Source organism: Argopecten irradians, chromosome 12, assembly GCF_041381155.1.
Source record: "Argopecten irradians isolate NY chromosome 12, Ai_NY, whole genome shotgun sequence".
Classification (NCBI taxonomy): Eukaryota; Metazoa; Mollusca; class Bivalvia; order Pectinida; family Pectinidae; genus Argopecten; species Argopecten irradians.
Window position 1 is genome coordinate 4,232,716 of NC_091145.1, and position 15,177 is coordinate 4,247,892.

Genomic DNA, 15,177 nt, shown 5'->3' on the forward strand with positions numbered 1-15,177 from the left:
GCTATTATGTTTCTAGACCACATTGACTTTCTCCTCATTAGTGTCATACCCGGTTGCCCATTTCCGTTTAGATTTTCACACTTATCTTTACGAATCATTGACGCCTATATTGATTGTAGATTGATCCGTCTTCGTGAAAAATGTGTTAGGTAAAAGTTATTTAAAAGACATGTGCAGTGTCATCATCGATGCTCCAGGGGTTACTATCACTGACGTTATATCCCCTCCCTGGAGTATCGAGGATGGCAAGATTTGTGGGGTGAAAGTTATTTACAATATATGTACAGTGTCAGTTTTCATTAAAGCTACTTTTCCACACTTTGGAAATGAATCTGTACGTAGCTACACCTGCCGCATGATTAACGCAAACGTGTGTAAATTGTACACACATACTTATACATGTAAAACTAAAAACATAAGCATATTTTAGTTGGATTTTAACTCAAAGTTTACAAAATATCATGTAGATACAATATTTTATCCGTGCAGGCCGCATACGTACACACGGGGAACTGAGAATTAGTTACAGCTCCCCTAAACCCTGATTGGCCTTCCCCCTATGTTTGCCATGATGCAAAAGTGGAGTGTTACAGTGTACTAATACTACACTCACATCTACTTTTGTCTATTTCCTTCGTTGGTAGGTGGATCGGAGGTCCCTAAACTGTTAGGAAAACTGTTATGGCTAGGTGACTCTTCATAGGATACACCTATACTACAACTGATTTTCTTTGGAGTCCGGTTTCCGTTGTTGTATTAGTAACTAGTCGGCGATGAGCTGACGAGTGAGTTTGATATATGAGGCTGAATTGGTAAGCGAGCTGAGGAAAGGGGAGTAATACTTGTGACATCGAAAGCAACGTCCTAGTTAAGAGCGACTAGATCTAGAGTGACTTCCCCTGCAGTGTAATTCAATGGGTTTAATCAGAGATATTCCGATACGTTTGTTTTCGCGGAAAATTTGAATATTAATACGTATCGGAATACCTCTGACTAAACCCATTGAATTACATTGCAGGGGAAGTCACTCTAATCGCTCTTCACTTGATCGTTGCTTTCGATGTCACAAGTCAGAAAGCGCCGGTAATTTTGGATTAAAATATTGCGTTTGACTATATAGACATCGTTTATATGCTTTTGCATGGTATGTGTGTGATTATGGATTATCGGAGGACTGATGCGTGACTATGACTCTAGGAAAAAAGGTATACTATTGTGAAAAATTAACTTTAATCGAGGTGGGGGTGGCCCTGCAGGTAGGGCGTTAGAATTGTACCTGCTGCCCCTATTGCATGATCGTAAAAGGCGACTAAATTTAGGATCTTATCTTTTCTATTCTTCCTAACTGACTTTATCCTTCCTAATGCCTCCCTTGGCACCGCCTCATTTTTGGCCTTGAGTTGAGCGTTCGCCCCTGTGAGGAAGGCTCTGGGTTCTGTCCCCTGGCCGAGACACACCAAAGTCTGTAAAAGTGGTAGTTTCTGCTCCTGCTTAGCGCTCAGCAAAAAGGGAGTGGGACGACTGGTTCGCCCGTTGTCAGTATAATGTGACCGGGTGGGGTGTGTTGCTTGGTGTCTTCGGCGGCATGCTTCAGTGATATAGCACTATAAAAAGGGCAAAAGTTCCACTATACAAGAAGACACAACATGAATATACCGCAGTCTCCCGAAACACGCACCTCGCACAACATACACGCAACACACCACATACATGGGAGGCCGTCCTTACATGACCATTGCTGTTAATAGGACGTAAATTAATCAAACAAAAGGTGGGGGTAAAAAATCCAATATGGCGACTGTCGTCCCTTTCTCTGTTTTATAGTAAATATCCCGATTTTTAAATAATTTTTCAAATCTCGTATTTTTTGGAAAGGCGTTGAGATACGTCGGAAAGGACCGAGTGGTTTTCCGAGTGTCGGTTAATACTAACGGAGCGAAACGAAGTGAAGTATTACGTTAACTTCAATAAAAAAAACGATAGACGGTTTCGTCTCCCGAGTGATACCTATCTGTATCTATGTTGTTATCATATCGATTGTGCACCTGATTATTGACGGAATCCAGAAAAATTAAATTGAAGCAAAATGTAAAATCCATTTCCTTTATGCCAAACTATTGCACAAATGGCCTTTGTTCGGCGTGGAAACAAAACAAACAACAAAACCAAACATTGATGACATCATGTATTTATTTGAAACATAGAATGAAAGACTTCATAAATAAATAATAACAATGATATTGCGCGACAGTGACAACTCTACTGTAACAATATTTATTATGCATGGGAACATATTGATCATTGATGTTTGTAATAACATTATGGAAAACCACAAGCTAATTCAAAAGGACCTATAGAAAAAATAGAAATTTTATAAATGATAGAATAACAAAAAATTACTGCGCAATGAGTAGGTATTATTTGGATTAAAGATTATTTTTAAAGCCGCTCCTGCTTCAATGGTCAAAGTTATTTAGACAGCATATATTCACCTTTGAATGATGACATGATATTAAAGTAGTATTCATTTTTTCCAATATACAATTGTTCTAGACTGCTCTTTGATGATTTTGATATATTTTAAGTAACAAAATCGTAGCTCTAAAGACTTCTAGACATATAATGGTGCAAACGTGTAGTAGACCAGGTTTGTATAGTAGTTCTTATTTTAAAAAAAAACACCAAGAAATCAATGAAACTTATTTAACTTATTGAGTTAAAGAAGTCTAATTTAACTAAATGCCGTCTGCTTGTAACTTGATTCAAACATGTATGAATTGTCAAAGCAAATGGATATGTTTGCAAAATACAAAGAAAAATGTGGACAGACAATTAGCAACTCTCTCTTGACATGTACAAGTATACGTGGGATCAAGTCTTTTTTAATTATCATGACTCAAAATTCCACACGATATGTATAAAAAGAAATCAGGCTTGTTTAAAACATCACGCAATCGCAACATCTCGGAATTTTCCGGAAATTTTCGGTAATTATCGGTCATATATCCGAAGGTTGCCGGAAATTTCTTCGAGATGTTGCGATTGATAGCACTCTCAACAAACAACTATACTAGCTTATAGCATGTTCAAGAATCGATGATGTAAAATTATTTCATACATGTAGATTTTTTCAGCAAATGTTCAGATATATCAATATCATGTATTGCAGATCAACAGGCATGTGCCATATCTTTTTAAAGATCTTATGAAAGAAAATCAGAACTGGTGATATAATGTTTTGGATTGTTATTGAAATAGTGACATCTGCAACATCTAACGCTGAATGAAGGGAAGTAACTCTAAAACAATAGTGAACAAAATGGCGGATTGGGAATCAATCTGTGTATTGATGTAAAACAATCTGTGTATTGATGTAAAACATATTTAATCTTCTAAACTCTAATACTTCTTAAACTCCTTAAACTTTAAGAGAATATATCGTTATCTAAAGCATCTGCATGTTTTATTGTATGTATACCATTCTCCCATTCATTCATATATTACTTACAATTATGTACATCTTCATTGTGAACAATGCCAGTCATTTAAAAGATCAAAGATCTATGTAATAAAATATTTGTTTTGTAAATATCGCTATATACCAGATAATCGATGATTTATGATGGTAAGATAATATTATTTCACAAAAGCTAAAATAATCTGTAAATTGCTTCAACAATTTTTTTCATGATATTGCTGATAGATAATATAGCAAAACTGCATTCGGTCAACTCTCAACATTCATACGTAAACTCAAATTTATTGATTTCAGAATTAATGATGTTTTGACAGCTTCGTGATCGTTCCATAATAAATCAATCATCCGTCGACACAATTGCAAAACGCAAGGGACAGTTTACTACAATCTATCTTTGTCGGAATCTCTTATACAACTATGCAGCTTTGCTAAATTATATCATTTTCGTTTACACAAGGAATATGACATACAAATCTTTTATATCCTTGATATCCCGAATTCCATGGTCAACCAAAATGTTTTGGTTTGAGAAAAAGTACTCACTTACATAAAGTAGCAATAAAAAGATAATATGAAAATTTAAAAAAAAATATCACAGAACATCAACAAGCCATTTGTGTACATAAACAAATACAACTATGACGACTTCAACTTATTTCATAATTCTGCAACTCAGGCGGAGGGAACTTGGGTATATTTCAGTTAATCATATCACTATGTCACAGTTACTTTTTGGTTACTTGGTCTTGAGCAGCTGGCCGATGGTTTTACCTCCGTGGAATGTTTCATCCAGACGGAGCTACCGTTCGGCACATAACAATGCACTACATTTACCTAATGCCGTACAGCAAATAACACTATCACAACTATTGCACATCACGTGTAGCTAATTAAACCGTCACTTGACATCTTATTAGAGTTACTTCCCTTCAATTATCTCCGTGAGTTCTAATCCAATCGGGAACCTTCGGCACTTTCCGTAAACAAGAAAATACTCGTTTACGGAAAGTGCCGAAGTTCCCCGATTGAGTTCTAACCGAATGAAACGAAGGGAAGTAACTCTGATACATCGGAATGTCTCAACATTTGCCAACATTATACAAATAGTAAACATTTTTAACAGCAACTCGCAGTAACCTCCATAATATCTTCTAATAATATTCCATAATATAATCTAATTAACATTCATTTCAAGATTTAAATGCAATTTGTAACTACATGTATTAAAACTAAAATCACTTCAATATCACGTTTTGTATGTTTGTGATAAAAGAATATTGCCCATATCTGTTTACTCCATATTATAAAGTCATCCCAGTTCAATGACTTCAAATAGCGGTTTAAAGCGGTTTTATTGTGTTCCGTATGATTCCACGAAAAATACAAATATAGCATAATACATCAGATAAAATTGTGATTTAAAAGCAGTTACTTGTAGATATATGCAAAGTGTTTTTTGACAAATGATTTTATACTCAGTTGAGGAAGCAAAATAAACTTGTCACATCAAATATCTAAACAGAAATATCAATTGATAAAAATCTTCATGCAATAACTCAAGAAAGGATTGAAGACAACGTAATACAATATGCTTGGTACTTGTAAAGTGCTGGTTTCGTTTCGTTTTGCTTTCATTTCGCACTTTATTTGTACCCTACGATATGCTCGATTCATGAGTTTAACTCGATTTGCCCTCTTCTACTTATAAAATATAACTTTCGATCACTCGATTTATAGCTATTCTAATCTGGAAATCTATATACTATATATATATCCATCTATATACTGAAAGATCTTCTGAGAAGACGTATCTTCTTAGAAGAGCGCAAATCGAGTTGAGCTCTGTAACGTGTGCGTTTCGATCCATACATTTCGTTTAATTTTGCCTTCGTATTGCAATTTTATATATACCCTACAGTATGATTGGTAACTGCAATGTGTTCGTGTCTATCCATCCTTTTCGTTTCGTTTTGCTTTCGTTTCACACTTTATATGTACCCTACAATATGCTTAGTACGTTTCGTTTCGTTCCTTTGCTTTCGTCTCGCACTTTACATGTACCATACAATATAATTGGTATATGTGAAGTTTTTGTTTCGTTCCGTTTCATTTCCCTTGCTTTTGTTTCACACTTTATATGTACCCTACAATATGCTTGGTACATGTCAAGTGTTTGTTTCGTTTCGTTCCCTTGCTTTCGTCTCGCACTTTACATGCACCATATAGTATACTTGGTATATGTAAAGTTTTTGTTTCGTTCCGTTTCATTTCCCTTGCTTTTGTTACATACTTTATATGCTTGGTACCTATAAAGTGTCTGTTTCGTTTCGTTCCCTTACTTCCGTTTCCCAATATACATATCATATAATTTGATTGGTACCTGTAAAGTGTTCGTTTCGCTTTGTTTTCGTTTTGCACTTTACATGTACCCATAATATGCTAAACATGGAATGTTTCTCAAAAACAATTTCTGCTACAAAGAGTATCAGTGAGCATTGTGTGTGGAAGCTTCAGGGAAATAACTGCTGTCGTAATCCGTGTTTAGTCTTGTATCAGGAAAATTAGTCTTTGAGTCGTAGTCTGTCGGTGGCCTCTTGACTGGGTCCAACTCCATCTTATCGTTTCCGTCGGCTATCCCATCCTCCGCCATTTTGGTGTAATATTTAACAGCGGCGGGTTTGATGTGAGTATTCTCCCCTCCCTTGCGTTTCTTATATCCCGGCATCCAAAGGAACGACTCCATACCATGTTCTTGAAATATATAAAATATGCAATTTCAGGACCCACTTTCACGAATATTTTCTAAATTAACGATTCTCTTTAACATGAAATTCCCATTAGGAAAGATTACAGAAGTATAGGAAGATTTATATACTGACAATTTTCCTTTTTTTCTTAACGTTTGTAATACTTTCCTGTGGACACAAATGAAAAAGTCCCATTGGAGCCATCCATAAAAGAAATTTACAAATGATAAATTTAAAAGTGTTTTCTTCAAAAAATGAATTTATATACAGTATACCAAACAAGTACACGTATGCTGTAACTTTTTGTCGAAAAACAATATAAAATGCCAATTTCCATTTTGAACGAATAATGGTATTCGAAAAACTTCTTCAAACTATCTTATACCAATCAAAGCTAACAAATTCTTCGCGTGTGCATGACTTTTCTGGGCCTTAAGATGTCGTGAAAATGAAATGTCGCCAATATGTTTCAAATATTGGGAAACGTAGATCCTTATGCGACCAAATCCAAATAATAAATTGTCATGAAAAAGACTTTATGCATAACAACGCGAAATGAAGTCGTCGCGAAAATAGGCATTTACTCCCAGGGTTCATTGCGGTCCCAGAGAATGTCAAATGCAATGAATTCTGGGAGATATTTGAAAAGTTGATTGGTGTAGAGAACTTACCCTGATATTTGTGTGTGCCCCGTCCGATCACGTATAGTCCCCAGTAGAACAGCATGGCGATTACAACAATGACCAAACAAAATACGAGGAAACTAGGAGGTCCGAACGATACAAACAGCTACAAAAAAAGACAAAATTGGTAAACTATTGATACATATTTTAGCGTCGTATCTAGGTTATTGTTTCGTTTGTATGTCACATCTGTAAAACGTATATACCGGAAGTGAAGATGTAACTAACATGACTGATTAATTAATTTTGACCACCATATTCACCCATTTGTTATCAGGTATAGATAGTAATATTTATCATACTATCATACTACATATATCATGTACTGTTGTAACAGTCAATACTGTACCAAAATTATATTGTTTAGAATAAAGCAGAACTTTATCATTTAATAGCATTCGAGATACAAAATCGATGTTTACATTCATTTGAAAAACTTAAGTTGTTTGTCACAACAGGCTTGCAGAGACATGCGAAGATCAAAATGAAAGCGACGTCAAACTTCAAACCAACAGTCAACAGCAGTGTACCGTCATTTGATTCTTTTGATGTACATCAAAGGACCAAACTACCTGCTCATTTTGTATCAAATACATACCTTCACTTTTGCTATAATATAGTCCAGAGGATGATATATTGGCGGAAATATGTATTACAGAGGATGTCCTAAACCGGCTAAATTCATATGTTAATCATATTGTAGTGCCAATATTGAGTGTCAATGAACTGTGGTTGCTGCTGTGGTTTTTTGTTTTTTTGTTTTTTGGGTTTTTTTTAGCATTATCAATTTATTATCCAAAAAACAGTCTAAATTCTCTGTCCGGATACAAAGGGATCATTAGATGTTGTAAGAATACTTACGTTACCAACAATGACCGGACATAGAGTTTCACCCAAGGCAGCGCAAACCACAAGACAAGAGGCGACAGATGCTGGAAAGTAACAAAGACAACAACTTAGCAACCACACTCATATCCGCGGTCCTCAGAGTAATACACTGTCCTGTATTTTTCACTCAAGTCAATTTTCAAACAGTTTTAGCGATTGACATTCATAACGAATTCATTCATACATGAAATTCCAATCTATCAATATATATGAGCGTGGATGTATTCTCGAATATTTTTAACAATTCGTATTAAGCCAAAATGTCTACACAAATAATAACCCCACATTTCAGTATGTTAAACGCATGATTTTATGTTAATGTTTTTTTCTTTCTTTCTTTCTTTCTTTCATTCCGTCTTTTTGTTTGTATTTTTTTTTATTTCAATTAAAATATCAACCACTACAATATTTCGTTTTGAAGAGTAAATATTACTTATGGCATTTCAAAATACCATGAAATGTAAAAGAAATTTTGAATAGACTGTATTTCCAAAATAAATAATATACTAATTTTAACTAAAATGTTCTGGTGCATTATTGACTTTTTTCTTTTTAGATTTGGAATGGATGCTTATGCAATGAAGGCAAACTGCTGAAGTCATATCTATTTTCTTTTTAAGAGCTGTATGCATTTGACCCGACTCATTGAAGGGAAGGGAAAAACAAATTTGATAATTATTTATTTCATCCAGACAATTTCTATTCTCAGCTAAATGCACTATTGTTTGGCCCACAGATTCACAACAATATTCCAGCAGGCTGTCCTGGTATTTTGTGTCCTATGACCGACCACCCTAACAGACAGTCTGTGTCAATGCGTGGTAAGCTTCGTGACTTGGCATGCTCAGATCGGATCAAACCTTTTCGTAATCAAAGGTCGTTCATATTGTATTACTAACACTGCTCTGTCGTAGAACTGATCTAATGTAAATCTTGAAGATTGAAAAAGCCATCATCGTCGGAAACCGACCTATTGGTTTCATTGCATGTATCGTCAGTTTTCAAAACTTCTTGAATTATGACTAAATCTTCCCCAGACATCGTTCGATAAAATGTAAACCCATCGTATTCCGATTATTTGGCTCCAGTGAAATAATACAGTATTTATTCTATGAAAAAAGACCAAACGGTGCGGGTTATTTTGTACCAGCAAATTATTTTTGTCGCGAAAATTGTTTATATAGGAAAAAATGGGCCTAGTGATTTGGTACTCATCGATTCATTTCGGCTGTACCCAAAGGTGTGACGAATGTTGTCGATAGTCGTTTTTATTCCAATTTAAAAACTCAATTCTTTATTTGTTTTAAATTTAACCCTCGATGGAGCTTGTTTTTCTTTGTATTTTGGTCACGAGCTATGTCTTCATTTTGTTAATTCTTTTTTATTTTTTGAAATCATCCTCAAAGTATTCAGTTTTTTTGTTTGTTTGGTTTTTTTTATATTATTATTATTTTCCGGTAAGGTTTAATGCCTTTGTTTATTTATCCTTTATTTATTTTAAATTTGTCCCCCAGTGGATCTAGCTTTAATTGACAATTCTGGCACGATAGAGTGCTTTATTAAATATATTATGTTTATATGCACTGTCAATTCTAAACAATGACGCAGTGATAATGGTGTAAGGCTGAGGCCGCTGTCTGGTGGTATCTGACCAGACTGATCTGGAGACCCGACATCCGCTACGGAGATGAAAGTATTACAATTTCGCACTAGGATGGTGTTATCAAATGTCACTGTTGATATTTTGACGCACAAATATTGAAGACGGTGTCCGGGAGGAAAATTGGAACATTGGCTACCAAAAATCTAATCAATATCATCACAACATGCAGACCAAATCTCCCTAAATCCTTTAAACCACAGGGAATAGAAGCCGTGGATTTTACAGCGGAAAAACAACCCTTGGGGGCAAGCACCGACTTCCTTACCAATTTTTATATTGCATATTAGCAAAAATTTGGAAATCTCACTAAATGAATCAAAGGATTTGAAGGATTATTTTTTTTATTTTATTATTTTGATCAGTCAATTGTACGCAAGTTACTCGAAAAGAAATATTCTTTGTAACCGACTTTTAAGTAAAACGAGATAAAAAAAAAACCATTGTTAAATAATGTATGAAACTGAACTTTCGAAAATCATACTAAAGACATAGGACGAGAGGATAAATCCGACGGATTACAAGCATCGAACTAAAATGAGGTCATTGTAACGTGGAAATTGCAACAAACAGTTGGTTTTCAACACTGGTATGAACTGCATCTTTTCTATGTGTGAATAAGGCTTATTTGTATAAGTAAGGTTATTTTATGTACTGCGAATAAGGTCATTTTTTTAAGTAAGGTTATTTTATATAATGTGAATATGGCTTATTTGTATATATACGGGTAATCCTTATACCCGTATACCGGGACAAGGCTTATTAATATGCTCACGATTTATTCGATTTATTTTGATATACTATGAATATTTGAATATACTGTGAATAAGGTTTATTTGTATTCTTACATATTTTTTTATATACTGTGAATAAGGCTTATTTGTATAATTACATGGGTTTATATATACTGTGAATAAGGCTTATTTGTATATAGGGATTGGATTTCGTTTTTATGTTAACCATGCTTGTGTGGAGCAATTCCTCTAAGAATATATTCTATGGGGCGCGTTAATATTTACACCCACACGACTTTTTATTTATATTTTATGCAATAAAATCGTCATTTGAAAGTGACGTAATTATTCAATAAAAGTCGGTCAAAAGTGGGAGGAGCTTACTCAATTGAACAGCGAATGATGACGCTTCACGTAAGGTAGAATTATTCATCCGCGACGACAAAAAAGTTCAATATTTTAGTGTAAAATAAACATGACAAAGAAAATTTTAGAGATAATTTTATTTAATTAGATCAGAACTTTAAATAGGTATTCAATTTTGCTAAAAGTTCATATATAGCGTAATAACATAAAGTATTTGTTTTCGGCCACATGAGTGAACTCGGTGACCGTTATTTTGCAGCGAGGCGAGGCTGGCGCACGCTTACACACTGGAGTTTTCCGAAGTTGTCAAAACACCAGTGTTCAAGTAGCTAAATTTGTTTGAGATTGTCGTCTGACTTGACGATATTACATCCTTCGGAGCCATGTGCTTATATAATCTACGCTTAGATCCATCGCCATCTATAGATGGAACAACTTCACTTGTGTTCGATGGATAGCCTACAATGTATTTGTGGTGAAGCGGAACTGTCAACACATGGATTACTAGCGGTGCATGTTTTATAATACACATGATTAAATTCTCAAAGAACAAAGACAAGAGAATATGTTTATAACTGACCTAGCTCTGTCAGAGGGTCGATCGTAGGACACAGATACAGAGGTAATGTTTACATTTGACAGCCATAATTTTTAACAAAAATGAAAACACTGCACGTCGCCCCGGTCGGGATATTTTTTCCCGTTTCTTTATACAATTGTTAATTTTAAATATGTTTGTATCATATATAGATATAAAACATATATATACATATTGTTATCATTTTTCCATACTATGAAAAACAACAATATACACGTATTGCGTAATGTTGCGTCAAAATGTAAATAAAAAAGTAGCCCCTGTACGTTGCATAGAACATTTCTATACGCAAGTTCAAAGTTCAATGTTACCATGCAGTTATGGTAAACAAAATCGGCTAGTACTTACGTATAGTGATCAAGCCTAGCAAGCGTAAATATAATTACATGGTTTTGTATACTTATAGGTAGTTAATATATTTAATAATGTTTATTTGAATACTGCATGTTTTTGTATATACTGTGAATAAGACTTTTTTGTACACTCACAGGTATGTTCATATACTGCGAAGAAGGCTTATTTGTATACTTACGAGTAATTTTTATGTACTGTTCCGCCATTGACATACAGGAGGGGGACATGCTACTAATGAATAAGCCTATAATACAGGTTCCAATATAAACCACGGTATGGTCCGTCCGGCATATCAACGTCAGTATTAAGGCAATACCAGTTCCTATCTGTAACGTGTTCATAAAAACAATATTTACATTTTGTGTTAAGAATTCAAGGTAAGCAAAAAAAAACAGCTAAATCCATGATAACAGGTTCCACGAGATAATCGATAAAAGAGCATATTTGTCATATCATAACCTGTAATATTTCCATCCAAAATTACTTCCCTCAGTTTTTCCAAGCCAATTCAAAGTACGCCTTTTTCTCCCTCACCTTATGTAAATATGCATAATCGACCTGATCAACAGACAGAAAACGTACAATGTGCTTTTCTGATCTATAACGGCTATCCATTCAAAATTTTATTATGGAAAGAGAGATTGTGGTATACATTGTATATTAACGTATTCCTTGTTTTCGCTGAATAGTAAGAATGTCAAGATGTATAAATAGTAGATACAGGTTAGTAATTGTACTTACTATATTACAAAGCAGCATGAATGCAGGTGTAAAGCGTGTGGCTATTCCAATGGACAATAGTCGACCCAACGCAAACAGGCCCTGTAAATGAGACGGCGAATAAGGCACTAGATGCATTATCATACATAGTTTCACTTTCCATATATTTTGTCTGCTTCGTGCATTGACAGAATTTGACATAAAAGATTTCCATGAGTTGATAAAATTGTACGTTTCCATTTTTTCTGTAGAGACAGCTTTCTACAATGGTACATTGTATATGTTATTATCATTTTTTCTTTTTGTTTCAGTAGGTTTACGTCATTCAACAAAACTTTGAATGTTTGAGTATGTATGTTAAAGCTACTCCACACATGTCTATATCAGTTTGTAATCTGAAGCACTCTCACCTGTAGTTAAATAAAATCTTACCCAGAAACATGCATTTAAAACAGCGCCTTCTCCTTTCTTAAGACCATTCACATTCTTTTCTGAATATGAATAAATGTAGTCTGCATATGATGACTGAAACAAAATAATCAATTCATATTAATTAAATTTATCAAACAATAGACGCATTTCATATAACTCCGTATTTTGCGAAATAATATTCACTTTCCTTTTTGCTAATGTCTAAACAAATCAATGAGTTCTTGTTTTTATCATACTTAACATATAGAGTTTTTAGGGTTCATTATATATGCTTAGAACCAAACCAATTCATAATTCGAAATGACTTAGATATCGCATTTTTAAAACTAAAGATCAACTACTATAAAAGCATAAATCCCTCTTTTAGCACTTTTCTGGGGGAATTAAAATATGTTGCTTAGAACTTTGATGGCAGTATAAGATAAATAAATATGCCTACGGTGGAAACAAGAATGGCTGTCTTGAATAAAACTGACTTTTGAAATTTCAACTAACAATTGTTTTTAACTTTTATTTCTAGCTTTGAATACGATGTTAGGACATCTGAAATATTTTGACACAAACAAATGTCATTTTACCTGCAAACCGTCGAATATAAATAACATGATGGAAGTGATTGATGTGACTAGTAACATCTCCCGTGTGCCACAATAGAAACATCTCTCTATCACACCCTCTCCGGATATGTCATTAAGGTCTGGAAGAAAAAAAATACATTACATCATGATATTCTGTTATAAAATAGCTGAAACTTAACACCTTACAACCGGGCAATCCAGAGTGATTGCATAAGTTGTATAACTTGTTTCGTAATCGATTAAAAGAAAAAAAGTTTATTTTTTTAAACCGAACACCTTATTATCTCAACGTCGTTGTTGAAATGATCGACATACAAGGATGATCAGGCTCCATGATCATAAAGCAATCTTAGACTTCAGTTTAGACTTAGCCAATCATTTATTATGTAATATTTTGTAACGTCACCTTTGATTGGCTTAGTCTAAACTTCTACCAGTTTTGGACTTAAGATTGTTCAATGATCCTGTGGCCAGATGTTACAGGATCTCGACACACTGCTTTCTCAACGGCGTCAATGGAATAATCACGATATGATAATTGTAACATATAACAGGGCCCAGGGCACGAATATCCGTTAGGCTAAGATGGATACCTTACATTAGATTCCACACATGAATGTTAAGAACAGCAGCACATTAACTGAAGATTTTCCAATAAGCAATACTCATTACTTGGCGAAAGGAAATTTCCAAGGGAAATGAAAAAAACGATGGGTGTTGCAAACAAAATTTGAATACCTATTCGCGACTATTCATCATTAAAGGAGTTACCTACCTTTGTCTGAAGATACTGAGTGTAGGGACCTGGCGCTGTTTGACTGTGAGAGGGCAGCACCAGTCCCGATATATCTCTGTTTCTCTAACACAACAACCAGTACCACGATAATTGTAATAACTAGCTATAAATAAAGGAAATATATATTGATAAATCATCTTAATCGTACATGTACGGTGTATAAATTTAAATTTTATTTCATTTATCGGTTTATTCGCTCTAACACCATTTCTTTACGGTTGACTGCACATTTATTCTAAGTGTAACCTATCGCAGAATGAAACTTCATACAAAATCATCCAACCAAAACAGACTCTGATGTCATCATACAGAGAATAATATGACGTCATAAAATTGAGAGGCACAACGTAAGGGTTTTCCTCTCGAGGTATCACTCTTCACGCATCCTCGGTAATCGAGGGGTTACTATCACTGCCGTTATCTCCATCCCTGAACTATTGAGGATGATCATCATCATGTGATCTTAAACCTTTTAAAAATACAAGTTTTGAAATAAATATTATTAAAATGAGCTTTTCTCTTCTGTATGTGTTATTGCACTTCTTTCTTTTTTGAATAGCTTACCTGTATTGAACCTAAAATCAGGAACGCTGTTTGTGAATTACTTAGATTGATGGCTCTTGATAAACGTGGGGGATTTGGAGGAATTGACGTCACATTTTCGACTGTCCCTGTCACCGGAGGCTTCATCGTCACGCCATCAATATATTTAGAACAATCTTCATTCAGTATGAAAGGAGCTGCTATCATAGGACTTACAAACGCACCTAGTCCATAAAAGAAATGCATAGCCTGAAAATAGAGATACAACACAAAGATAAAATAGACATTTTCTGAAAACACGAATAGGAAAGTATTATATAACGATTTTTCGAAAGATATCAATGATTTTGCATAGAATGGACGACTCTTGCTCCTTCATTTTACTATATAGCCGGATATTTTCGCTGTCAAAAATTTTAAGCGTATCAAAAGTTCGCGATATGAGTTTGAATGTATCGATAAGTACAGAAGATCATATATCTTTTAAACACTGTTAATTTGTTAAAATTGTATTCACATCCTTGTCCACAGCCAACAACCACCCGCACCGCCACAATCTAAATTATTATGGCTCAACTCTTAACTCCACGAACTCTCAAT

The 15,177-nt window shown here is 34.5% G+C and overlaps 1 protein-coding gene across 1 annotated transcript in view; it reads right to left on the minus strand.

Annotated features, from left to right (window-relative positions):
* Positions 1–2,172: 2,172 nt before the first annotated feature.
* LOC138336022 (major facilitator superfamily domain-containing protein 4A-like) overlaps positions 2,173–15,177 on the minus strand; it is a 37,926-nt gene continuing 24,921 nt past the window's right edge. Inside the window, exons 3-11 of the mRNA XM_069285282.1 lie at positions 14,599–14,826; positions 14,014–14,137; positions 13,239–13,357; positions 12,661–12,753; positions 12,250–12,330; positions 11,687–11,834; positions 7,770–7,840; positions 6,897–7,014; positions 2,173–6,229 (exon numbers count right to left, since the gene is read on the minus strand). Coding sequence (XP_069141383.1) covers positions 5,964–6,229; positions 6,897–7,014; positions 7,770–7,840; positions 11,687–11,834; positions 12,250–12,330; positions 12,661–12,753; positions 13,239–13,357; positions 14,014–14,137; positions 14,599–14,826 — 1,248 coding nt within the window. The 3' untranslated portion in view covers positions 2,173–5,963. The remainder of the gene's footprint in view (positions 6,230–6,896; positions 7,015–7,769; positions 7,841–11,686; positions 11,835–12,249; positions 12,331–12,660; positions 12,754–13,238; positions 13,358–14,013; positions 14,138–14,598; positions 14,827–15,177) is intronic.